Source organism: Jaculus jaculus, chromosome 1 (assembly GCF_020740685.1).
Source record: "Jaculus jaculus isolate mJacJac1 chromosome 1, mJacJac1.mat.Y.cur, whole genome shotgun sequence".
Taxonomy (NCBI): Eukaryota; Metazoa; Chordata; class Mammalia; order Rodentia; family Dipodidae; genus Jaculus; species Jaculus jaculus.
This window is the reverse complement of record NC_059102.1, coordinates 34,723,166-34,748,358: the sequence shown is the minus strand read 5'-3', so window position 1 is coordinate 34,748,358 and position 25,193 is coordinate 34,723,166. Positions and strand designations below refer to the sequence as shown.

At 43.6% G+C, this 25,193-nt stretch overlaps 1 protein-coding gene across 1 annotated transcript in view; it reads right to left on the bottom strand.

The window, feature by feature from the left end:
• Window positions 1-1,217: 1,217 nt before the first annotated feature.
• Window positions 1,218-25,193, bottom strand: part of Sec31b (SEC31 homolog B, COPII coat complex component) — a 29,274-nt gene continuing 5,298 nt past the window's right edge. The window contains exons 4-26 of the mRNA XM_004659448.2: window positions 23,294-23,489; window positions 23,013-23,108; window positions 22,035-22,178; window positions 21,212-21,354; window positions 19,597-19,696; window positions 19,296-19,457; window positions 18,255-18,389; window positions 16,615-16,845; window positions 14,009-14,083; window positions 13,685-13,783; window positions 13,263-13,362; window positions 12,588-12,766; window positions 12,236-12,362; window positions 11,798-11,943; window positions 10,683-10,856; window positions 9,963-10,124; window positions 6,674-6,848; window positions 4,472-4,786; window positions 4,182-4,240; window positions 3,236-3,382; window positions 2,865-2,984; window positions 2,397-2,468; window positions 1,218-2,165 (exon numbers count right to left, since the gene is read on the bottom strand). Of these exons, the coding sequence (XP_004659505.2) occupies window positions 1,986-2,165; window positions 2,397-2,468; window positions 2,865-2,984; window positions 3,236-3,382; window positions 4,182-4,240; window positions 4,472-4,786; window positions 6,674-6,848; window positions 9,963-10,124; window positions 10,683-10,856; window positions 11,798-11,943; window positions 12,236-12,362; window positions 12,588-12,766; window positions 13,263-13,362; window positions 13,685-13,783; window positions 14,009-14,083; window positions 16,615-16,845; window positions 18,255-18,389; window positions 19,296-19,457; window positions 19,597-19,696; window positions 21,212-21,354; window positions 22,035-22,178; window positions 23,013-23,108; window positions 23,294-23,489 (3,337 nt within the window). The 3' untranslated portion in view covers window positions 1,218-1,985. The remainder of the gene's footprint in view (window positions 2,166-2,396; window positions 2,469-2,864; window positions 2,985-3,235; window positions 3,383-4,181; window positions 4,241-4,471; window positions 4,787-6,673; window positions 6,849-9,962; window positions 10,125-10,682; window positions 10,857-11,797; window positions 11,944-12,235; window positions 12,363-12,587; window positions 12,767-13,262; window positions 13,363-13,684; window positions 13,784-14,008; window positions 14,084-16,614; window positions 16,846-18,254; window positions 18,390-19,295; window positions 19,458-19,596; window positions 19,697-21,211; window positions 21,355-22,034; window positions 22,179-23,012; window positions 23,109-23,293; window positions 23,490-25,193) is intronic.

Genomic DNA, 25,193 nt, shown 5'->3' with positions numbered 1-25,193 from the left:
AGCCTACACACAGGCAGGACTTTCTTTTCTTGAAAAGAATCCCAGCCTCAATTGGCCTTAGCAGCAGGTCAGTGCCAAGACAGAGAAAGGGTCATCCTCCACATGCTGGTAGCGCTGGTGGTGGTGGGGAGGGGAGGGCAGGCCAGGGCACTCGCCTATTGTGGATCTGGATTGGATGCTTCCACTCATTCATTTCCTTTTAATTAACCTGCATTCCTGGAGGAGAAATATTTATGTTGGCTCCCATAGAGGCAATCCTCAGACTGGAAAGAAGAGGGAAGAAAGCCTGTCTTAGCAAAACAATATCTCTAAAGAGCTCAAGAAGAGAAAATAGGGGAACAAAATGCCATTAAAACAGCCTTCTACCCCCACTGGAGTCAATGAAAACTTCATTTCACATGTTAATCCGCCACTCCGCCCCCTTCCCTTCTCACAACACCTTTTCCGAAAGTGTTTGGGAAAAGTCTTCGCAGTCAGTACACAGCTCCCTGCAGCTCAGACTTTTCCTTGTGTTAGTTCAGGGCCCCAAGTGGGGCTCTCCCTCCAGCCAGCTGAGGCTTTTTTCTTCCCCACTTTAAATTAAACAAAGACTTCAGAGTTCATCAACCTCCCACTGAAATTCACAGCTGCTGAACAAACTAATCCCCTCTCTTGGCCTTTCTTCCCTTCAATGGGCTCTTGGCTTCAAAGACACTTTGGGAAAGGACTTTGCTGAGGCTCACACTGCTTCATCAATAGAAGTTAGCGCTTGTATTATCTGAAGAGCAAGTGGCTTTACAAACAAATACTGCCTAACAATCCCTCCCTCCCAAACACACACATCTAGCCTGTAGACATGATGGGATCGACAACAGGATTAGAGCTGGTACCCCCTGGCTTCACACCCAGACCCTTTGTTCAACTGAGTTCAGTCCTGAAGTGGTGTGGGGAAAACCCTGAAGCTAACCATCGGGCATGGATGGAGACAGACAGACAGACAGACAGACCAACACACACACAAAATGTGGTTACAGATCTTGTAAGGAGAAAGCCTTACAGCCCAAGTCCATAGGACTACAAATGGAAGTTATTTTCTTCAACTCATGTGAGTTCTTGTCTCTCCCCAAACTTCCTCCCTGCCGTCTACAGTACAGGGAGTAAGAACAGAGAGAACTTGAAAGACAGGTAATGGCAAAACAGGATCCAGGGGTGACAATGACTGGGAGAGGACCACAGAACAAAATCAAGTCATTTTATTACACCCAACCATGCAGCCAGAGAAGGAAGCCCTAAGACATGTGGTAACTGAGGGAGAGAAGAGTCTCCAGCCCTTTGACAATCAGGACCCCCATTCCAGAACAGGTCTTTACAAATCAGAGAAGGGATAATGTAAGGCCTTAGGCCAGGCTCAGACCTAGGTGGAGTCAAGGGGTAATCCCTGTGGGCTGCAGTTTATCCTTTCCATTTTCCCCCTGAGCATAGGCCCCCACCAGTAATGCTAGTTTATAAGAGGTTCCTTTTCAGCACCCAATCCTCTCTTCCATAATGGTTCAAAGGGTGAGCAGCAACCAGCTCTCCCCACACACCTGGAATATGGGCCTCTAATATGAAGCCAAAGGCAAAGCCAAGCCCATAAACTCCAGAAGGGGGAAAAGACCCACGAGATGGGCCCCAACAGAGGTAGACATGGAAGTCACAACCCTATTCACCTCTCTAAGCCACTTGAAAAGATCCCTGGGACCCTGCTGCAGGTTCGGTCACAGTAGTGTTTTAGACAAAGTAAAACCCGCTGCAATGCTTTGCCTCCCGAGCTAAGGGCACTTAGGGGAGACAGCAGGGGCCAGGCTGGAAGGGACAAAAGTCAGGCACTCAGCTGGTGAGCCAAGTCCACAGCATCACATACTTGGCACCAAGGGAAGAGGATTGGGAGAAACAAACACAATCTGTTGTAAAACTCCCCTTTTCTGCCAGAAGAGTTAAGAAACTGCAGAAGTGGCCTCCTGGGCTTAGCCTTGCAGCTTATGTGCAATGGTGAGGACAGCCTTCAGAACAGGCATGAAGCTGGATACCTCGCTGAAGCTGCTGCAGCCCACCACCTGGGCATGAACTGCAAGGCCCTGCTCAAAGTTTCCTGCATCCGTACATCGGGCAATTTCGTGAAGCCCAGCCAGAACATGGGGTGAGAGCTGTGGAGGGATTGACCCTGAAGTTAGTAAATCCAGCCCAAAGCCTACCCTGGCAGCAAGGAAGAGACAAGGGGACTCAAGCTCCTGAGCCCAGTCATGCAAGATGTATGTACTTGTGGGGTGGGGGGAGCAGGGCAGTGATACTTATTAGGAAGAAAAACACTGGGCTTCCTTTGGCCAAGGTTGGTGGTGGAAGGGCATGAGGTAGAGAGAACATGACTAGTTACTTACTGTTCCCTGGCACAGCTTTTCATACAAACATTCTAGACGTCGGGCAGCCTCATCCAGCTTCCTTTTTGTCTTCTGCAGAGAAGGAAATGGAGCCCACTGCTGAGTATTACACTATACGAGACTATAAAAAATCATGGTATACTAAAGCTAGAAGGGTTCAGTGCTACTTCCTATCACAGAGGAGGAAATGGAAACCCAAAGATTGCAAGACTTGCTCAGGTAGACAAAGCTAGTGAAAGAATGGCAGCTTTCCTTACTACTGACTCCACACTTTCTAGTACTCATTGCTGCCTATAAATCACCATACTCTGGTTCTGCTAATCAGGAGCTGGTCTTCAGACAAGACTCCTTGTACAATTACAAGATATAGTCACCATACCCAAGGACAGTGAGGAAACTGGTCTACATTGAGATATTCTAGAACCTCCAGAGGATGTGTGATGCCCTCACAGGAAGGTTCGGACTTACTAAGTCAGTTGCAGACAGGGAGCAGCGCTGAAGAAGTGCCTCAAAGCTGTCCTTCAAGGACTGATGTTCTGGGGGCAACACTTTCTGTTCCATTTTCTCAGGAAGCAGTTGCTGACATTGCTAATGAAGGAACAGGCAAAAAGGATTTGAATAAAGGCAAGCTATCCTCATAGCTTCCCTAAGATCTGGTCCGCAGAGGAGAGCTGAGCTGAGCTGAGGAGAGAGGTTCCTCCCTTTCTCTGCAGTAATAATACCTTTAGCTCAAGGATTGCCTCTTCCTTGAGCAATGAGCCCAACTATCATGTGCCCATTTTTCCACACCCAAGCAAGGATAGGTTTCCCAGGGAAAGGGAACATATTGTTCTTGTCACCTGTAGGTTGGATTTTCCTGGAGCTCCAGGGGGAGCATGACTCACTCTAGAGACAGAGGACTGCGATGGCAGGGCCCACTGTGGTTCAGGGCCATAGCTCACAACTGGAGCTGTAATTGGTGCTGGAGGCACAAATGTCTCTGGAAGCTAAAGAGAGAAATAAATGCATATAAGTAAACTACAAAATAGCATAGGCTCTGGTTTGGTAGAGGATCAAAAATTACAGGGAACAAGGAAACAGGATAATGAGTGGGGAATTTGGAAATGCAAAACTTAGTGATTACATATAGGAGGGGGAGGGGGAGACGCTGAGGTGGGGAGAGTAACTGGGAGAGAGTAAGACTGACAGCCTGGGCTTGAATTCTTAGGAAATTAGAAAGTGGATCACAGGGCTGGAGAAATGGCTTAGCAGTTAAGGCACTTGCCTGTGAAGCCTAAGGACCCAGGTTCTCTTCACGGGTACCCATGTGAGCCAGATGCATATGAAGGTGAAGCATGCATCTGGAGTTTGTTTGCAGTGGCTAGAGGCCCTAGTGTGCCCATTCTCACATACACATTCACTCTCTATCTCTTCCTGTCTCATAAATAAATAAATAAATAAATAAATAAATAAATAAATAAATATTTAAGAAAAACAGAAAGTTGGGCTGGAGAGATGGCTTAGCGGTTAAGCGCGTGCCTATGAAGCCTAAGGACCCCGGTTCAAGGCTCGGTTCCCCAGGTCCCACGTTAGCCAGATGCACAAGGGGGCGCACGCGTCTGGAGTTCGTTTGCAGAGGCTGGAAGCCCTGGCGTGCCCATTCTCTCTCTCTCCCTCTATCTGTCTTTCTCTCTGTGTCTGTCGCTCTCAAATAAATAAATAAGTAAATAAAAATTAAAAAAAAAAATAAAAACAGAAAGTAGATTACAGATGAATATGAGTGTGTAGGTAGAAAAAGAAGCAGACCTTTTTTCTCTGAAAATTTCCCCTGGGAGCTGGACCAACTTTTGAGGAATCCTGAGGTCCTATAGAGCAAACAAGACAGGGATTTGTGGGGATATGGTCAGGAACATTGGAAATATTTATTCTAAAGACTGGAAAAATTATTTCAGTTGTCCACCATAGTCAGTCACACTCCTATCTGACAGAGATCCTGGTTCACTGGATTGAGGGAAAAAGACTGTCAAAGTTGTGGCACGATAGGGAGGAAAGGGAGGCAATCACCCACAAGAAGCAGCCATGGAAAGAAGACTGACCTGGATGAGGAGTCAAGATGCAGGTGCTTAAGAGGGCACTAGAGCATGGAGCTCCTGGTCCTCCAGGAGGGTAAGTCACAGGAAGACTGACAGGAGGGGCTGGGGGCTGGGAGCTTGGAGAGCTGGGACCTGCTAGTCCCATGGGATGACAAGGGAGTAGTCCAGGATTCTCAGGCAGGGAGACAGAGCCAAGTTGCATGATGCCTGGGGATGCCAGCGATGGAAAGGGACCAGGAAGAGACCATGTTACAGGGAATCCCACAGGATTTGGAGCATGAACCCTCTGTGCTTCTAACAGCTGTGGCTGAGGCAAGGCTGAAGGAGAATAGAAAGAGAGCATTTGCCATAAAATTTATTACATGCAAGAATAAGTCAGCATTAAAAAAATAAATAAAGGCATAGATGTGGTAACACACACTAGTAGTCTCAAATACTGGGGAGGCTAAGGCAGGAGGATCTTGGAGCCCAGTAGTCTAAGACCAGCATGGGAAATATATCAAAATTCCATCTCAGAAAGAGAAAAAGAATGAGGGAGAGAGAAGGCGAGAGGAAAGGAGGGAGGGAGGGAGCAAGGAAGAGAGAGAAGAGGAAAAAATACCTAAAACCAATAATAATTAATGATTAGTATGTATATAAGAATCTACAATTTACAAAATACTTTAAACCATATTCCTTACTTGACCTTCAAAATAATGTAGGATTGAAATGATCAACATAACTTTTTTGGTATACTACTGAAAGATACAAAGAATTTCACCTAAGAGATAGGATTATAAATTCAGACTCCAAGCAATTTTCTCAAAAATAATTTTAATTGGGTTGTTGAAATTGCTTAGTGGTTAAGGCATTTGCCTGTGAATCCTAAAGACCCTGAGTTTGATTCTCCAGGATCCACGTAAGCCAAATGCACAATGGGGCACAGGCAACGGCCCTAGTACACCCATTCTGTCTGTCTACTGCCTCTCTCTCACACACACATAAATAAATAACTTAAATAACTTAATAATAAATAAATAAATAAAATATTTTAGAAAATAATAAAACTTTTAATTAAATAGACACATCAATCTTTTGGCTGTTTATTTCTCCTGAACATCCAGGTCCCTGCTCTGGTAAGCCTCTTTTGTCTCAGCCCAGATGTGGGGGCAGGGTACCTCTACTCCCATGTGGGCTCCCTACACCCTCCTGCCCTCCACATGGCAGGAGTTCTCTGCACTTTCTTCTCTTTCCTTCTCTTAATCTAGTAAAGTCTCTTTAAAATTTACCCTCTGGTAATTTCATAAGAGAAGGAGCTGGAGATACCCTTTAAATGGGATTTACTTTTGGGGATTCAAATGCAAACTGCTTTCCTTAAAGAATTGAAATAATTATCCTAGCACTCAGGAGGCAGAGGTAGGAGGATCACTATGAGTTCAAGGCTAGCCTGAGTGAATTCCAGGTCACTCTGAGCTAGAGTGAGACTCTACCTTGAAGAAACAACAAAAAGAATTGAAATAAAACAAAGCTATGAAGGAAAAAAAAGACAAACCAAGGAGCCGGGAAGATTGCTCAGTAGTTAGAGGAGCTAGCTTGCAAAGTCTGCAGGCCCAGGTTCAATTCCCAAGCTGTCCATATAAACCACATAAAACAGATGCAAAAACGTGGTGCATGTGTCTGGTGTTCATTTTCAGGGGTAACAAGCATGCATGTGCACAAACAAATGCAAATAAATAAAAACTTTAAACCTTGTAAAAAGACAAAACCTAGCAAGGCATAGTGGCACATGCCTTTAATCCCACTACTCAGGAAGCTGAGGTAGGAGGATTGCCCTGAGTTTGAGGCCAGTATGGAGCTACAAAGTGAGTTACAGATCAGCCTAGGCTAGAGTAAGACCCTACCTCTACAACCCGCCCCCAAAAAAGTAAATAAATAAAAAGACAAAACCAAAAGAAGAAAAGATGACAAGCTAAGAACACTGCCATATCCCAGCATTAAGGAGGTAGAGGTAAGGGGATCTGGAGTTTAAGATCATCCTACAAAGTACTACATAGTAAGTTTGAAGTAAGCTACATAGTAATTTTGAAGCCAGCTAGGTTACTTGAGACCCTACATCAAAAAAAAAAAAAAAAAAAAAAAAGGTGTCTTCTCTCTAGGTATCAATAGCATGGATTTGGGAGACAATATGTCCATCTTTACTGGGACCTCAGATTTTCACTTACTCACCAGGGCTTACTCCAGGGCCAAAAGGCAAAGGTTGGGCTGCCTGGGACCCAGGTGATCTGTAGTTACTTATAGTCTGTGTACTTAAGCCTTGAGGAGGGCTAGGATGGGAGGATGCAAAGGGCATCACTAATGATGACTGAGTTGCCAGCCTTGGCATTGCAGATGGTGTTAGAATCTATGAAGAGAAAAAAGAGTTAGCTCTTAGAAAGAAAGGAAAGTACTTGAAATCAGAAAATAAATGAAACAAAAACTAGTTCTTTGAAAAATATCAGTGAAATGGATACACCTTTATGAGACTGACATGCTACCTACTGCGCTAATGAGGTTCCTTGGAGTCTACCTTTCAACAGAATGATATGGATGGAGAGATAACTCAGTGGTTAAAGGTACCTGCTTGCAAAGCATGCCAGCCTATGTTCAATACCTCAGTACCCACATAGAACTAGACACACAAAGTGGCACATGAATCTGGAGTTCAATTACAGTGGCAAGAGGCCCTAGTATGGACATATTCTCTGTCCCGCTCTCAAATAAATGAATAAAAATATTTTTTAAAAAGGCTTGGTGTTTAAACAGAATGATAAACATAAAAGAAAGGGCTGGGGATGTAGCTCAGTAGTACAGTCCTAGTCTATATTTGCAAGACAATGGGCTGGATCCTCAGAAGTACACATGCACACACAAAAGATAAAAATAGAGAATAAATAAGTCATCAGTACTAGATATGGCAAAGGGACTATTATGTCAGACTTTGAATCCAGTAAAATGATAATAAAGTAATACATAAATAACTTTAAGTTAATTTAACAACTTTGAAGAAATAAATTTATCAAGGACCATAGACTTCCAAAATTCAGCCAAAATTAGAGATACATTGAATACTCATATAATTATTAAAGAAATTGAATGTGTAATTTAAAAATTCACTCCCTCAAAAGAAATATCCCAGACTTAGAAGGTTTCACTGGAGAATTTTACCAATATTCAAAGAATTGACACAAAGTTTATACAATCTCTCCCAGAGAATAGGAGAAATACTTTTCTTTTTTTCTTTTTCTTTTTCTTTTCTTTTCTTTTTTTTTTTTTTTTTTGAGGTAGGGTCTCTCTCTAGTCAAAGCTGACCTGGAATTCACTATGTAGTCTCAGGGTGGCCTTGAACTCACGGCGATCCACCTACCTCTGCCTCCCGAGTGCTAGGATTAAAGGTGTATGCCACCACGCCTGGCAGAAGAAATACTTTTCTAACTCATTTTTTGAGGTTAATATTACTCTGATATCAATACCACACAAAGAGAATAAATAAAAATATCAATATTTATCATAAATTTAGACACAGAATCTTTAATAAAATTTAAAGATTTATTTTTATTTATTTATTTATTAGAGACATGGGAGGAAAGAGATAGAGAGAGAGAGAGAATGGGTGCTCCAGGGCCTCTAGCCACTGCAAACAAATTCCAGACGCATGCATCACCATGTGTATCTGGCTTATGTGGGACCTGGAGAATCAAACCTGGATCCTTAGGCTTTGCTGGCATGTGCCTTAACCACTAAGCCATCTCTCCAGCCCCAGAACCTTTAATAAAAATTAACAAGTCAAATCCAGCAAACAATATTCCATAGCCAAGTGGGATTTATTACAAGTCAGGCAAGGCTGGCCCAATGTATTTAAAAATAAGGCAGTGTAATCCTATAATCTACCATGTCAACAAGTGTATCTACAAGAAAAAAAATAATTCAACCAGGGCTGGAGAGATGGCTTAGCAGTTAAACGCTTGCCTGTGAAGCCTAAGGATCCCGGTTTGAGGCTTGATTCCCCAGGTCCCACGTTAGCCAGATGCACATGAGGGCGCAAGTGTCTGGAGTTCATTTGCAGTGGCTGGAGGGCCTGGCACGCCCATTCTCTCTCTCTTCTCTCCCTATCTGCCTCTTTCTCTGTCTGTCACTATCAAATAAATAAATAATAATAATAATTCAACCATATAAAATGGCACAGAAAAAAAAACAGAACAAAATTCAATATGGTCATGATCTAGACATTAGGTGTAATGATCTGAATGTGCCCCTCCACACACACTGCCACTGCCACCCAGATTCATCCAATGGAAACATAATTATTCCCAATACAAGTGTCTAGAGATGGGGCCTTCTGGGGCTCTGCCCTCACTAATGGATAAAATGCATTCTACTAAGAGCTTTAAGGAGTGGATAGACTCTATTCTGCCTTGTTATGATACACTATTCCTCCTCTCTAAAGGTAGAGATGAGAAAGGGGGAAGAAAGATGGGGAGAAATGGAATTAGGATACAAATTGAAAATGGAACAGAATGAGCCATCCCATACTTCTGCTCAACACTCCTCAAATCTGTCTAGATTTTGTTCCCTCACCCCTCCCATAAGCTCCCAGTCTCACAGGTTAGCATGACTCAGTCTACCTGGCCACTCTGGCCAGACCTGGGGATTATTTCCAACTTCTCCTTCTCCCTGTCCCTTCACCAGGCATACCTCTAATCTATCACAGGTTTCTTTCAATTATACCTATTAAATATCTCAAATCCTATCGTATGGTTCAGTTTTATGTTTTTCATGTTCTCATCATAATTTCTTATAGCCTCCTAACCACTTTAAGTCTTGTCCTTCCTAAACACTTAGCTAGTCATTAGCACTAGGACTATACAAAACTGTTCAGTAGCTTCTCCCAGACTTCAGGGTCAAGTCTAAGTTCTTTAGCACTGAACACCAGATTCTATTATTCTTTCACTTAACTTCCTTCTATGACCATAAATGCATTTTACACATCAATAATTTATAGTCCCTCAAAAGCCCTCTGTTTACTCTTGTTTCAGTGCCTTTGTACATGCTATTAGCTGTATCTAAAACAGCCTTCATCTATCCATTCTTTTGCCTACATAACTTTTACTCAGATCAGATGATCAAATATCATACTATTTCTGGAACATTCCCTGAATTACATCTCCAACACATACACAGAAAATTGATTTTTATTCTGTGTAATCCCATAGCAACTTGCTACGCTCTAATGAAGGCATTTCTGATTTTATTATAGTTTTTTACACATCTGTTTTTCCACCTGATAATGACCTCCTTGAGGACAAGGATACTGGTTTGTGTACACTTACAGTCTAGGATCCTAGTAGTTGTTCAAACAACAGTTAAAACAGAAAAATGACTAGGACAGCTCTATGAAGGTAGGGATTTTCATCTAGGTTACTGTGCCTAGACTTTTGCATGGATAGACTTTTGAATGAAATATCAAATAAGGCCTCACCTGGTAAGAAGGCTGGTATCCTAATCTGGAAGATGAGGTCTCTTTGGAAAAGGGAGCAGCTCTTACAATAACCCGGGGAAAAGGAAAAGTGGGTGTCTGTTGGCTCAAAACAGCAGAGCCTTGGGCATGAAAAAGCCGATCTCTAAGCTGTTGAACTGCTGGCTACAAGTAATATAATAAAGAAGAGATATGTTAAGGAAATCAAAATAAACAAACATCTTCTCTCACAAGTCTGGCCTTTTAACAAATATCAGATTACCCTCTATACTTTAGTGACCTGAAATTACTCAAACTTCTCTAATCCCTGGCAAATACTTGCACACCTGCCTCCTGGCTCTTCTTTCTGCCTAGAATGCCCTGGTAAGGTCCTTCTCTATAAAGATCCAATTCAACTATTTTGACTGCTGAAAAGCCTTCCTTGACTTCTCCAGACAAAATATGCCTCTTCCTTGAAGTCACACACTGCTTAGTATAAATTTCTATTAAGGTACTCTAAGTTACTGACATGTGATCTATTCTAATAGCTTGTGAGCTGCTTGAGAGACAAGTTCTTATTTGTTCTAGAAGCTTCAGCATTGGCATAGGACCTAAAACATGGAAATGTTCAGCCAACATTAGATGAATAAATGCATCATCTAATGCAAGTAATGGATGAATAAATAAATAAACAAGTAAATAAGATGAATAAAATGGTTGTCTCTTCCCCATGGCCACACTCACCTGAGCATAATCATTGGGTAGGAAGCTCATGGCAGTGGCAAGGCTGCCCTGGGCGGCCAGGAGATTGGCATACTGGATCATCCTGTAGGTTGTGAAAGGACCTGGGCTTATCCTGTCAGGACCCTGCAGTGATTCCAAGCTCTTGTTAAGGACCATTACCTTCTCTATCAGGTCCTGTAGGGACAAGGATGAGCATAATCAATCTCTTCAAAGCACATCCTGCTATCTCAGTCCAAGTGGCTGAACCAGGACTATCCCACCATGGGTGGAAAGAAAAGCAACTGGCTATACCCAGGAGAAGATAGCCACTAATGATACACAGGAAGCATGACAGAAAAGGGCCACCTGGCTTCACCACCAAAGCTGTTGGCCTTGGGATCAACTGTATCCATCTCAGTCTTAGATTCTTATACATTCTCTTTTGCTTTCCCTACTCTTTCTTCTTTGTAAATGTCTTATTTACTTATTTATTCATTAATTTATGTATTGGGGAGAGAGAAAGGAAGAGGCAGATAGAAAGAACAGGCATGCAGGGCCTCTAGCCACTGCAAACTCCAGACACATGTGCTACCTTGTGCATCTGGCTTACTTGAGTCCTGGGGAATAGAATCTGACTCTTTAGGTTTCATAGGCAAGTGACGTAACCACTAAGCCATATCTTCAGCCCTTTCTTTACTCTTTCTATTAGTATATCACCAGTTATAGATTCTGTTATATTAATTATTTTATGTGTAGCTTTTATCTCCTCACAAGTCTGTGACCTCAGCTTCTCCAATCACTCACATAGCACCTGGTACAATTATAGTCACAAAGTAGTTCACAGAAGCTAATAGAAAATCCAGGTTCACAGTTGATAAATAATAGGATTAACCTATATAATCAAACATGAAATGGGAACAAGTTATGAAGACTAATATCCAAGCAGCTGTGTTCTTTGAGGGAAGAAGATAGTTAGTTCACCCTTGGGAGAAGGCCTGAGGCACTGAGAGCCCTTTGCTCCTTACCAGCACTTGCTTCCAGCTTACCCAGCTTACTTGCCTCTATTATCTATGCACCCGCTCCCACCACACTAACCAAGAAATTAGAACAGACAGAACTCAGCCGAGAGAAGGTACCTGCAGAGCCATGGGGCACAAGGCTTGGTGGTATTTTGCCCAGCATTCTACCAGTCGCTCCACACTTCCTGAGCACACATAACAGAGTTTGGCTTCAGAAGTGAGTGCCCTGTCCCCCTCCTGCTCCATTCGAGTTCCTAGCATGTCTGTGGAGAGATGGAAACTTGATTAAGGGCACAACTTCCCTGTGCTATTCCTTCACCTGTTTGGAAACAAGTGGAGGATCATAGCTAGGGGACAAGAAGCTACAATGGCTTCAGCTAGCCTTGTTCCAATGAAGGGGAAAGAAAGCCTAAAATGTAACATGGAAGCAGGGATAGGTACTATACTCCTTGTCTCCTGGCTGAGCCAGACCCTAGCCCTGCCTCCCAAAGCTCAGGTTGCCCCTTGCTTCCTCCTTACATATGTCTATTGACTCAGAGTTGGAGTCACACATACCACAGAGCTCAGGGAATTTCTCTGGCCCTGAGTATGTCAGTAGTAAGGCCAATGCCTCTTTCCAGTTCTTCAGGCTACAGGTATATACCAGGTCTTTCCAGTTCTTCTTCACAACACAGGCTAGAAGCTGTACTGGGCAGAGAGGGAAGGAGGCCCTCAGCCATCCATCCAGCATAGGCAGTGGGAGTCACACACACCGAGATGTTCTAAGAAAGTCACTCTGTTAGACCACTAAATAGAGCTAGCAGTAAGGTAAGGTGGTTAGCTTAGAGAGAGCCAGGCCCTCTAAAATCCAGTCCTAAAGTGTAGGCCTCCACCTGACAAGGCCTTTATTCTGAGTGATGGGCAGTACCGAGGAGATTTTGGTTCTCCTCTTGGCAAAATAGCGCTCCTGTGTCCGCTTCAGAAGATCTGCACCTCCAGCCTGGGCCAGGATAATAGCATCAGCAAATCGTTCTTCCTTCATACACAGCTCCACGGCAGAGCCCAGTTCCCCAAGCAGCAGGGCCTGACTCAGGAGTCCATCACTGTCTGTAGACAAAGGTATTCCTTACACATTAATCTGCCCTTATACCCTCACCTTCCTATGCTTTGCAGGACCCACAGCAACCCCACCCCCTCCATCTCTGCCACTCAGGCTCCCTGACTCCACACAAACCTCTCAAGTTTCATTTCTAGGCAACAAAATGTAGCATCTTAGAGATGCCCATATCCAGTTGTCACTCTCTGAAGACAAGACTTAGAGAGACCTATGAGCCAGGATCAATGTATAATGTGTGTTACCAGCACATGCAGGTCATTGCCCTCCTAGCAAGAAAACAGGGCCTGGAAAAACCGTGGTGGAAGGCCTTCCACAGGGAGCATCCATCCACTAACAGCTATGACCAGAGACAGCACTAACTAGCAACAGACTCACCAGTATTTGAGATGTTGGGAGGGAGGCAGAAGACAAAAAGGGACAAGAGACAAAACCTCTGGGCCTATTTGATCCCAAGCAATGAGTTTCTCTCCCTCAGAGTCAGGGTACCTTCTGTGACAGGAATCTCCCAAGGAGTCACGTTCTGAGGGACCAATTCATCAAAGAAGGCTGAGGATGTAGAGGTGTCCTCTGTGCTATGCTTGGAAGTCTGTACATAGGATAGATTGTGAGCTGTGTAAAATAAACCCTGAAAACAGAGACTGTGTGCTTAGTGGCTCTCACCAAGATTTCAAATATTTGGCCCTTATTGGGTAAAACTAAAAGACTAACCAGGTAAGGTTTGGGAAATTCAAACAGCTCTATTCCCAATCCAAGAGCTTATGGACTCTGTCTTACTCTGGTTCCAAGAGAGCAGAGTTTGAATACCTCTACAGAAAATGAGCACTTATGAGAACAAAGCAAATGGTCAGCAAGGAGAAGCTTCCCTAAAGTTGTTATTTTACATCAGATTGGCTGGGCTCCTAGCATACCTGACTGCAGAAGGCTTGTTGCTCTTTACTTTTGAGGTCAATTGCCTCAGGCTGAGGGCTCTCCTCTAACCACAAATCGCTTTTCAACCATATGTCCACCTGTGGGAAGAGACCTATGAATACACCAGTCTTCCCAGTGCAAACTCAGACACACCCCACAAAATATGCTAAGTCCCATCATCTACTTTATTGGGAAAAAGCCTTACTCCAGGGGGTAAAATGTTCATAACTGCATTAATTAAGCCCAACTATCCTCAGAGTTTTCTCAAGCAAGCTTCTACTGCTCTCTACAGAAAGTGTGTATTTCAGCTGCAGAAAGCTTACCTTCTTCTGAAGCTCATCTTTGTTGAATCCTAATAGCTTGAGGAATTTCACCCTAGAGTCATGCGCTAAAGTCACCTAAGGAATCAGAAAATACATGAATGGCACATCTCCTACACCATGCTAGCCATCTCTGCCAGCATACCCTCAAATATCGTTCTGTGCACTATCCAAGTAAGAGGATCAGGAAGAGTAGGAGGCGAACAAGAGAGGATGATGACGAGGCAAGTATGAACACAATACATTCTATACATGTTTTAAAAGTGCCCAGAAAAAGGTAGTGTCACTTCTTTCGTCCCTAGGTTTGGCTTATCAGTGGGTTGTAGACAGTGTTAACATAACTCTTTGCCCCTTTTGCATAAAAATTTTACCATTAGTTGACTTCCTAACGTTGTTACCCTAATAATCTGACAAAAGTAAAAGTCAATTGTTTTTAGACAACATTGGTTGTGATTGGCAAATTTCATCTAAGCTGGAACTATAAACCATGAATAACTTATGTGAACACTATATCATGGTTTCTCTTGTTACTGGACAGATCTCTGTGGGGATTCTATTTGGCTCTTGCACCCAGAGGTTTCTAAGTCAAAGCACTTTCCACATCTGCCTGACGTATACATGTAATCTCCTTGCATCTGAGGTATTTGGGGAGCTGAGGAGAACTCTGAATTGCTACAAGGACTGCTAAAAAGACTCCCACAAGAGGCTAGGCATGGTGGCACATGCCTTTAATCCTAGCATTTGGGAGGCAGAGGTAGGAGGATTGCTGTATGTTTGAAGCCAGCCTGGGACTACAAAGTGAGTTTCGGGTCAGCCTGGGCTACAGTGAGACTCTACCTCAAAAACAAACAAACAACAAAACAACCAAAAAAATACCCACAAGAGAGAACTGCCTGATGATAAGCTGTGTTCCCTGTCCCAGGTCCCTCTGAAGAGACTGTTTCTAAGTGTAGCCTTCAGTCATGTCAGGACTCTAAATGCAGATTTGAGAAGACCACTCATAGGAGTTGCATAGTACAATAAACAAAAGTCATCTTCCCACTCAGTATCCCAACAACAGCCCAACAAGCTGGGTTAGCTGACCCAGGTCTTCCTTTATTCCACACTCTGACTATAATCGTTCTTGGTTCCCTCCTCCTCCCATGCTCTCCCTTGGAAATGTTTCTCCACACTCAGCTTGAGAAACCAGCATGATGGACAGTTGTGAGTAGCTTTTAAAGCAGATGCCCAGTGTCCTTGGACACTGTGGCCTCCTTTGTTCCTTTGTTCACTTTGTTCAGCTGAACAAAGGCTGGCTTCTTTCTTTTTTTGGCTTTTGTTTGTTTGTTTGTTTGTTTTGTTTTTGTTTTTGTTTTTTGAGGTAGGGTTTCACTCTAGCCCAGGCTGACCTGGAATTCATTCTGTAGTCTCAGGGTGGCCTCGAACTCACGGTGATCCTGCTACCTCTGCCTCATGAGTGCTGGGATTAAAGGCGTGAGCCATCACAGCCAGCAAGACTGACTTCTTGATCATTCCTCTATTATCTTTCCCAATCCACCACCACTCCTGGAGCTTGTTTCTTGCTTGTAGAAAAGTATCATTTCTTAAAAGGTCTTCTGTGGGCAGGGGAGATGGCTCAGTGGGTAGTAGTGTTTACTGCTCAAGCATGAGGACCTGAGGTCAGTCCCCAGCACCCATGTGAGAGAAAAAAAATAGACAGATTGCTTACAACTTTCTAATTGCTTCCGATCTCCATAAAAGAAAAATCTTAAAAAACAAAAAGAACTTTCCATGTTATTTCCAAATCCTTTTATGTCTCCAAGTTCCTGATAGTCCTTTCATAAAGCTCAACTATGTCTGAAGCACAGACTGAGTCCCTCTCAGAGTCCTTGGGATAGGTCTTGTTCTCCATTTTGCCTCCTCTAATAATTCCAAAGAGTTTCACAATTCTGCTACCATCTGACCAGTCAGCAATTTCTCTTTCTTCCTTCAGATCACTTTTTTGCTCCTCTGATGTGTGTTGTGTACTGAGAATCAAACCCAGGCCCACAAGCATGTAGACAAGTACTCTATAACTAGCTACACCTCCAACCCTGTTTACCTCCTTTGGCAGGTGTGATACTCTTCCTGTGTCATAAGCAATTTGATACAATTAGGATTAGATCTAAATCCCTGCCTCTGAAGTAGAGTGGCACCTGAACAGTGGGGCCTACCTTTACCTTGGATTATCTGAAACACACTCAAAGCCTTTTTATGATCATGTACTCTTCCAACAAATCTTTTCACCCCTTTTCTTTCTTTCCTACCTCTCTTCTTAGTTCTCATCACCTTATCTGCCCTTCAGCATGATATTGTGAAAGCCTTCATCTTGGTTGACAAAGTTTCAAAGATACCAGCAATAGCATCAACAAAGAAAACCTTCCTTTGTACTTCCCATTTTCACAGCTTCACAAACTGCCTCTGAGCCTCTGGTAAACAGTGACGATTCTGTGCCCAGGGAGCACAGGAAAAAACAGAGTCAGAATTTATTTGGGTTACAGTATGGTTGCTGCATCTCCAAGAATTGACAGAGGATAGCGTTCTAAACTTTTGGAAAGCATTTCTGAGTAGCCAGCCTTCAAGCTTCCTACCTTCAGGAATTGCCAGAGCATCTTTTCAGATGGTAGGGAGGCCTGCTGGATCTTGTTCTGACAATAATTCAGGAGATTTCCAGATGCCAAGGCTTCCTTCAGCACAGCTGACCTCATCAAAAATTCAGATTCTGTGGTTACTTGACTGATGAAGACAAGATGGGGACCAGGCTGTGGCACCTGCTGGGCAGGGGTGCTTGGAAGGCCAAAGGTAACAAGTTTTCCCCCAAACTGGTAAGAAAAAGCAGTAAGAGAAAAGGTCATATTTCTAAGCCAAAAACCAACACCAAGTAGATCTGTGTCTTAGTCAGGCCCTGTGTAGGGTACCAATAGAAAGCAAGTTTCTAGAGTGGAACAGGGCCATAAACGGAGTACCGAGTGTGTTCAGAACCAAAACTACTTCTACATTCTGACTCCCGTAAATTTAAGTTTTTGTCACCACGTTATACAACTCTTTCTCCCCAGTTCTAGAGCCACCATTCTCTTAGGAACCTGGACTAAATAAGATACTATCTAGTTTATATCCACGACAGCCTAGCAACAACAAAAACTTCCCTCTTCTGGTTAAGTGTCTCTCATGTAGGTCCCTTCCACCCCACTGTCTGTCCTAGTGCACTGACATTACTGGAAGCGCTTGACACCCTTTGTCTTTTTACATCCTTTCCACAGATGTAGGGCCAAGCCTGTCTAGCCCAGCATCTTTCAAATATCTGAATGCATTTAAAGTTTGAGAAGCAGCTGGTGTCTAGCCTTATAGTTTATTACTTAGGAGGGTTTTTATACATGTATATAAATCACTTTAATACAGATAGAACACAGTATTACAGAAGTATACAGGGATGCAAATCTTAGAACAACAGAATGGAGATGGTATTTAAGTAAAAGGTCTTGAAAGTCCATACTGGAATTTAGTGGTACAAGAGAGAAACTGCAAGATAAGGTGGAGTCAAAGCACAGAACAGAAGTCACATATGTGCAGTTGCACATAAAGAACTGGAGAATAAGATGGAGACACTGAAAGTTTAAATGGAACCCTGGGAATGTTTACCCTTGACACTACAAGGCAATGGGAGGTTCAAAGGTTATGAGTAGAGGAATGACAGGAGAAAATCCATATATGTTTCTTTCCTTCCTTGTCTCTCTTGCCACCAGTCCAGACACAAGAATTAGAGAAATCTCAGGTGGAACCTCAGGCTGTTGTCTGTAAGCCAAAGCAGCAAGGCAGGTTAATCCAAAGTGGTTAATGAGGTAAAGATAGAAGCCAAATGAGCTTTTGCTTAAGAGGTGGAGTGAGACCTGATAGGAAACAGAGGCACAGGGAATAAAACTCCTGAACTTGGGCTGGAGATGGCTCAGTAGTTAAGGTGCTCACATGCAAAGCCTAATGACCCAGGTTCGATTCCCACGTACCCATGTAAAGCCAGATGCACAAAATGGTGCATGCATGTGGAATTCATTTGCAATAGCTAGAGGCCCAACACACCCATTCTCATTCTCTCTCTCTCTCCACCTCCCCTCTTTCCTTACAAATAAATAAATAAAACAAAGTTGAAAAAAAAAAAATCCTGAACTTCTCTCCTTGCTGGGCACATAGAAAGCTTCACACACACACAACCACATAAAAAGCCCTCAATACTTACAGCAAATGAAACACCAGCTGGCCTTCTAAGCCACTTGGGAGGATTTTTCAAGTGAGGTATCAGTGGTGCTTGGGCCATTTGCTCTGGCACCTGCAGAGGTAGAAAAGACTGGCCTTTGCTGAAGGAGGAGGAGATCTAAGGGGAAAGGACACCTGTATAACCAACAAGAAGTGGTAGTTTAGCAGGAACTCTACTTATAAACTCTATTTTGGGACATATCCTTGTCATGTTCAATTTAACCTAGAAAGGTCAGAGTCCTATATTCTAGGGGATGGAACGAGACTAGAAGTCAATGGGAGTTTTTTATATCATCAGCTGTTGGAAAGCCTACTACATTTGAAGTCTTCTACAGAGAATGACAAAATAGATCTTTAGTAGCAAGACATAAGATAGTCCATACACTTGAGACTGTCCTAGCATAAAGGTCCAATGTCCTTGAAGTACTAGAGAAAACACCTGAAAACAAGAGTCAGGGCGATGGACATAGCTCACTCTGTAAAATGATTGCCTTGCAAGCATGAGGACCTGAATTCAATCCAGAACTCAAGCCAAAAGAAAAGCTAGGCATGGTGGCACATATGTGCTCTTGTAATCCCAATGCTGGGAGGTAGAGACAAGTGGACCCTTTGGGCTCACTGACCAGCCAGGATAGCCTACTTGGTGAGTTCCAGTCCAGTGAGAAAACCTGTCTCAAAAACAAAAAGGACATGGAAAATGTTAATAAAATTAAAACAAAAAAACTAAAAGGACACCTGAATTTGTCCTCTGGCTTCCATACAAACAAGAACACATGTACACTTGCTCCTGCACACATGAACACACATACACAGAGTCAAATGAAGGTCTCCCTTATAATGTGACCCAAAGTGACTTCTACCTAGGAGGTTAAGTACTAAATTAAGGCATAGCCCTCCAAAACCCAGGGCCTAGTTTCTTCATCTTTAATCTTCATCTTCATCCTTCTCTTCCTGGGCTGTGTCTTCTCTTTCCTAAAACTCTGATATCTCCCTTCCCTCCAGATCTCCACCAAACCATTCATACCTGGTCAACCTGCTTCATGTGCTGGGCTTCCCAGCTCCTACCCATCACAGAGTACAAACTGATCCAGCCATCGAAGGAGACAGCAGAGAACACAGGAGGGTTCTGAGGGCACCACTGAACATCAAAGCACCAGCTGCTCTGCATGGGTAGCTTATAGACCACCTGCCATGAGGGAATAAAACCATCAGGGACTTCACAGCCCAGGAAACACTGACTTAGGGACAATAAATGAAAACACACAGCTGGGGTTCTTCCATTGTCTCATCTCTATCCCAGCACTCCCAGAGAAGGACCTGCCAACCTCGCTGCTCCCCAGGTTCCAGCAAAAGATCTGGTTGTCCTTGGCACTACTAAGCAGCAGCTCCGCATCGGCCTGGTTCCAGGACATTGACAAGATCCCCCTAAAAAGGAAAAGGAAGAGGGATTTACATTTGTTGAAGGCCTTATGTATGTTAACTATGGCTTAGCCCTATAAAATGGTTGGCCTAATATCATTGTCTAAATGAGTAAAACAAGGTTTTTAAAATTAAGTAGCTTTCAGATAGCTGCACAGCCAGAACCCATGTTAAACATAGAACCTGAGCACTACGCCCTGTAATACTCTGCCTCCCACAGGTCACTGCTGAGTGGCCTGCTTTTCAGCAATTAGAGTAAGATCAGAAATCAGTATGAATTGTACACTGATCCCTAGGGTGGCTAAAACATCCACTCCCAAAAGGGGTGAACCCTTCAAAATTCCTGAAGGAGGAAGAGTGGCAACATGGCCCTTGGATTAGAAAGAATACACTGTAGAGCTGTTCTCTCTGTTGTGATCCCAAGAACTATAGTGGGCCTGTTCATAGGTAGATAGGAGCCAAGTTGCTTTTGTTAAGAAGAAGTCTTGCAGGAAACTACCCCATCACTTAAAGGAGCAAACATTAACTTTCTCAGGGGGACTGCTATACTTTAGTTGTTTGTGTTTGTATGTTTGTTTGTTTTGAGATAAGGTCTCACTAAGTCTGGTTTGGCCTCAACTTCACTATGTAGTCCAAAGTTACCCAAGCTCACAATAATCCTTCCGCTTCAGCTTCCCCAGTGCTAGGATTACATGCATGAGCCACTATACCAGTTTTATACTTTGTATGTTAAGTGTCTTCCCAAAGGCTCATGTGTTACAGTTTGATACTCAGAGGCATTACTGGGAAGTAGTGAAACCTCCAGGTGAGAGATAGGGCCTTTTGTCTCTGAAAGCATGCCCTGAAGGGGATGCTGGGACCCCAACTCTTCCCACTTATCTTCTGTTTCTTGGCCATGAGATCTTACTCTTCTATATACTCCTGCATTAACTTCTTGCCTTATCACCAGCTCAAATCATGAATGAAGAAAACAGTGAGCCAAAATAAACATTTGTTCTTTACCAGACAATTACCTCAAGAAGTTGTTATATAAAGGGAAGAGAAAGGAAGGGAGAAAGGTACTTAATAGGTTGATATTGTATATATGTAAGTACAATAATTGTGATGGGGAGGTAATATGATGGAGAATGGAATTTCAAAGGGGAAAGTGGGGGGAGAGGGAGGGAATTACCATGGGATTTTTTTTATAATCATGGAAAATGCTAATAAAAATTTAAAAAATAAAATAAAATAAAAAAAGAAGTTGTTATAGTAACAGAAAATCAACATCAATACTAATCAGCACAAATATTTCTCATGATTATATCCTCACTCCCATCTCTAAAAGTTAGATGGATTCACAGGCTGTTCTCCATTACCTCAGGCTCTAAAAGAACTTAGGGCTTAGGGCTAGAGCTAGTATTGGCTGTGTTCACTGCAATGGCTTTGAAGCCAGGGAAGAATTCTAGTAACTAGAGAGGCTTTAATTTTATCCTCTCCAGGCTAAGCCTCTAAATATGTATCTGGGGTGTGAGACGCTACCTGCTGTGGCTCTCCAACACCTTCAGGGGTGAGGAAGCAAAACGCAGGTCCCACAGCTGAAGTACCGGGAGCCGGTCATCTTCTGAGCAGAGCACTAACTGGGTGGCTATCTCTGGGTGCCAAGCCAGGCCCGAGCAGTTCATCTGAGAACAAAGCAGATCCCAATGACTGATATAACCCGACCCTTTGGGGAATAAACACTTTCTGCCCAGTTGGAGTGGGACTGCTCTGAGGATACTCTTTGTCACTTTTATATGACTGGGGTACTAAAGTCATCAGGGTACAAGTGATGGCCATGAATAAGTAAGAAATACCAAAGCTTCCAGATTAGCTCTCTGTAAAAATATATATATATATTTGTTTTATTTATTTATTTGTATGAGAAGGCACATGTGTGTTATACATGCACCACTTTGCACCAGCAAATGGGCTTTACAAGCAAGGACTTTTAACCACTGAGCCACCTCCCAGATCCAGATTAGCTCACATTAGCTTCTCTAACTAAGCATTCACTCCTTTTTTCTTTTCTTTTCTTTTTTCTTTTTCCTTTTTCTTTTTTTTTTTTTTTGAAGTAGGGTCTCACTCTAGCCCATGCTGGCTTCAAACTCATAGCAATCCTCTTACCTCAGCCTCCAAGTACTAAGATTAAAGGTGTGGGCCACCACACCTGTCTTAACATTCACTCTAAGTGGAAGCTCTGCTAAGGGGCTGAATTCACATGTCCAGTACTTGAAAGTAGATCCCTGGTCTAGGGAAGAGCTCCAACTGCTTGGCACAAGAGAAAAGATACAGGCAAAGCCTATGTTCTGGCTCCACTACTCACCCTGCCACTGTGGTCACTGACTTTGATTATAGGCTCATTCTTCCTGAGATCCCACACAACTGCCTTGCCACTGGAGTGAGCAGAAGACAGAATGTGCTGCACTTGCCGGTTCCAAGACAGTGCCTTGATGTCTTCTGGAGGCTGCTGAGGCATGATGTGAGGAGACAACTGGTCACCCCCTGAATCAGGTGACACCTCCCATCTCACTGCTGCCAGCCCCAGAACAAGCCCAAGAGGATACAAGGGATGGGGAGCTGGAAGCTGCATTTTCCCAGAAAGATCCTTTAAGGTGTTGGTGTGGTAAGAGTTCCTGAGAGCCATGATCTGAAAACAGCCCTCCTGCCTCAGGCAAACAGAGAGGCAGATACCAAGACCCACAGAGAGAGTGAGGCAGAAAGAAAACCCAGTGTTTCCTTCAGTGCCACGGTGCCGGCAAACTCACATTTAACTTATCCCACGATACTTGATTGCTAGATAGAGAAAAACCAGCAGGCAACTTACAGACTGACAGAGATACACACTCGGAAACCACAACCACCAGACCTGGCTGCATGAGAGAGCCACAGACAAGACCAAGCTGCCCTTGCCACAAAAAGAACAGTGATGTCCAGGGTTCCACTCTTGCTCACATTCAGCTAAGCCCAAGGCATTTTCCCAACCCTGCTCACCTAAACTATGAAAAATATCACTCCTGACACCTTTCTCAGTGTCTTGCTCTCCCAGCCCTTTACTTCTTTCCAGAAACTCTGAATAGCTAATGACACAGGCTAACCACTCCACAAACAGTCCTGCCCCACCCTCTATCCTGGCTTTGGAACTGGTAGCAATCCCATCTGTGGGCTTTTATTGCCCTCCAGTGGTAAAGCTTGAAATCTCTTATGCTGTGGCTGGCTCCAGAACTCAAGACTACCTGGGAAAATCAGCTGCTTCCATCGCATACATTAAGCCACAGCCCCAGGTCAGAGAGTACCTTCTCACCTGTGACTTGAGTCCTGGAACCATTGGAGAGCTCAGGTTATTCAGATCCCAAATAAAGATTTCAGAATCACTGGCTCCTGAGGCCAGGAGATTACCCTGTGTGAATATGAAGTATTTCCAGACACTCCATGTCAGAAATAGGGCTGGAAAGGGAGGCCTACAGTTGGGACATCCAAAGCCTCCCTGTTACATTCTAGAAAGGGTTTAGAACTACAACCTGGAGGCAATAAGTGACATGCTGACCCATACCTTGGCCATGCGTGGTAACTGAAACATAGTACCTGGAAAGGATTAAAGTCCAAGGCTCTGACAGCCCCTGTGTGCTTCTGTCTCTGGGCAATCACAGGCTCCTTTCCCGAAGACAGGATGTGGGTCACATTGTACAAAGTTAGCATGCCATTGTCCCCGCCGCCTGCAATAACCCCAGAGCTTTCTGGAAGCCCATTGTCAAAGCTCCCCCAGATCAGCTTGTGAAACCTACAAAGAGGAAGAACTGGCATCAGCACAACTTAGGTACATTTCAGTATGCAAGGGCAGACATCCTGGTCATTAGAGCCTATGCCATCATGCAGGCAGCCCCAGTCCAAGCCTAAATCTGCCTAACTCCATTTTCACACAGAAGGAGTTTTCTTTGTCTGGCCCTTCCATTTTTCAGAAAAAAATATTCCACCTAGGTTACACTAGAAACCAGGAAGCCACTGTTCATGGGTTGTATTAGAATGCTATTTGTTTTTAAGTTAGCATAGGGTTACATAGGTCCTATGACAACTACTTAGCTTCTAAACTTTTTTATTTATGAAAGAAGAGAGAGAGAATATGTGAGAGAAATGTTTGTGTATGAGCATGCCAGGGTCTTTGGCAGTGGTAGATCAATTGCCTAGCAGGTATGAAGCCCTGGATATGATCTCTAGAAATACACACACACACACACACACACACACACACAGAGAGAGAGAGAGAGAGAGAGAGAGAGAGAGAGAAGCTAAAGAGCCCAGCATGGTGGCACACATCTTTGATCCCACTACTAGTGAGTCAGAGGTAGGACTGCTGTGAGCTCAAGGCCTGCCTGAGGCTACAGAGTGAGTTCCAGGAAAGCCTGAGCTAGAGAGAGACCCTACCTTAAACATCCCCCCCACAAAAAAAAAGCTAGAGAGAGAACTCAGTCAGTAAAGTACTTGGCATTCTTCCATTCCACATTTAAAAAGCATGGTAGTGCATGTCTTTAATTCCAGCACTTGGGAGGCAGAGGTAGGAGGATCACTATGAGTTCAAGGCCACCATGAGACTACATAGTGAATTCCAAGTCAGCCTGGCCTAGAGTGAGACCCTACCTCAAAAAACCATAAATAAATAAATAATGATAGAAAGAAAGAAAGGCAGGCATGATCTGAGCTTATGGACGCAGTGCTGGAGAAGTGGAGACAGGTGGATCCCTGAGGTTCACTAGCCAATGTAGCCTACTTGGTGAGCTCTAGGCCAATGAAAGACTCTGAAAAGGTGGAAGGGCTGAGGAGATGGCTCAGTGTGAACAGCATTTACTACATGTGTGTGAGCTGACCTTCGATCCCTAGAACTCACATGAAGCTGTATATGATAGAATGCATCTGTCATGTCAATGCTGACAAGAAGGGATGTGCTGTGCTTTTAATTAATTAATTAATTTATTTATTTATTTATTTATTTATTTATTTATTTGAGAGCGACAGACACAGAGAGAAAGACAGATAGAGGAAGAGAGAGAGAATGGGCGTGCCAGGACTTCCAGCCTCTGCAAACGAACTCCAGACGCGTGCGCCCCCTTGTGCATCTGGCTAACGTGGGACCTGGGGAACCGAGCCTCGAACTGGGGTCCTTAGGCTTCACAGGCAAGCGTTTAACCACTAAGCCATCTCTCCAGCCCTGTGCTTTTTATTTTGATTCCTGTTCCCAAACCCTTTCAGGACAGAGCAGGCTCATGAGGTAAAATTGAGTACTTTATAATTCAAAGCTGGTCCCTTCAACATTGCTGAAAAGCTAACTGATAGAATCACCCTTAAAAAGCTCCTAAGGGGTTGGGAAGATTGCTTAACATTTAAGGTGTCTGCCTGAGAAGCCTAAGGACCCAGGTTCGATTCCCCAGTACCCACATAGGCCAGATGCACAGGGTGGCACATGCATCTAGAGATTGTTTGCAATAGCTAG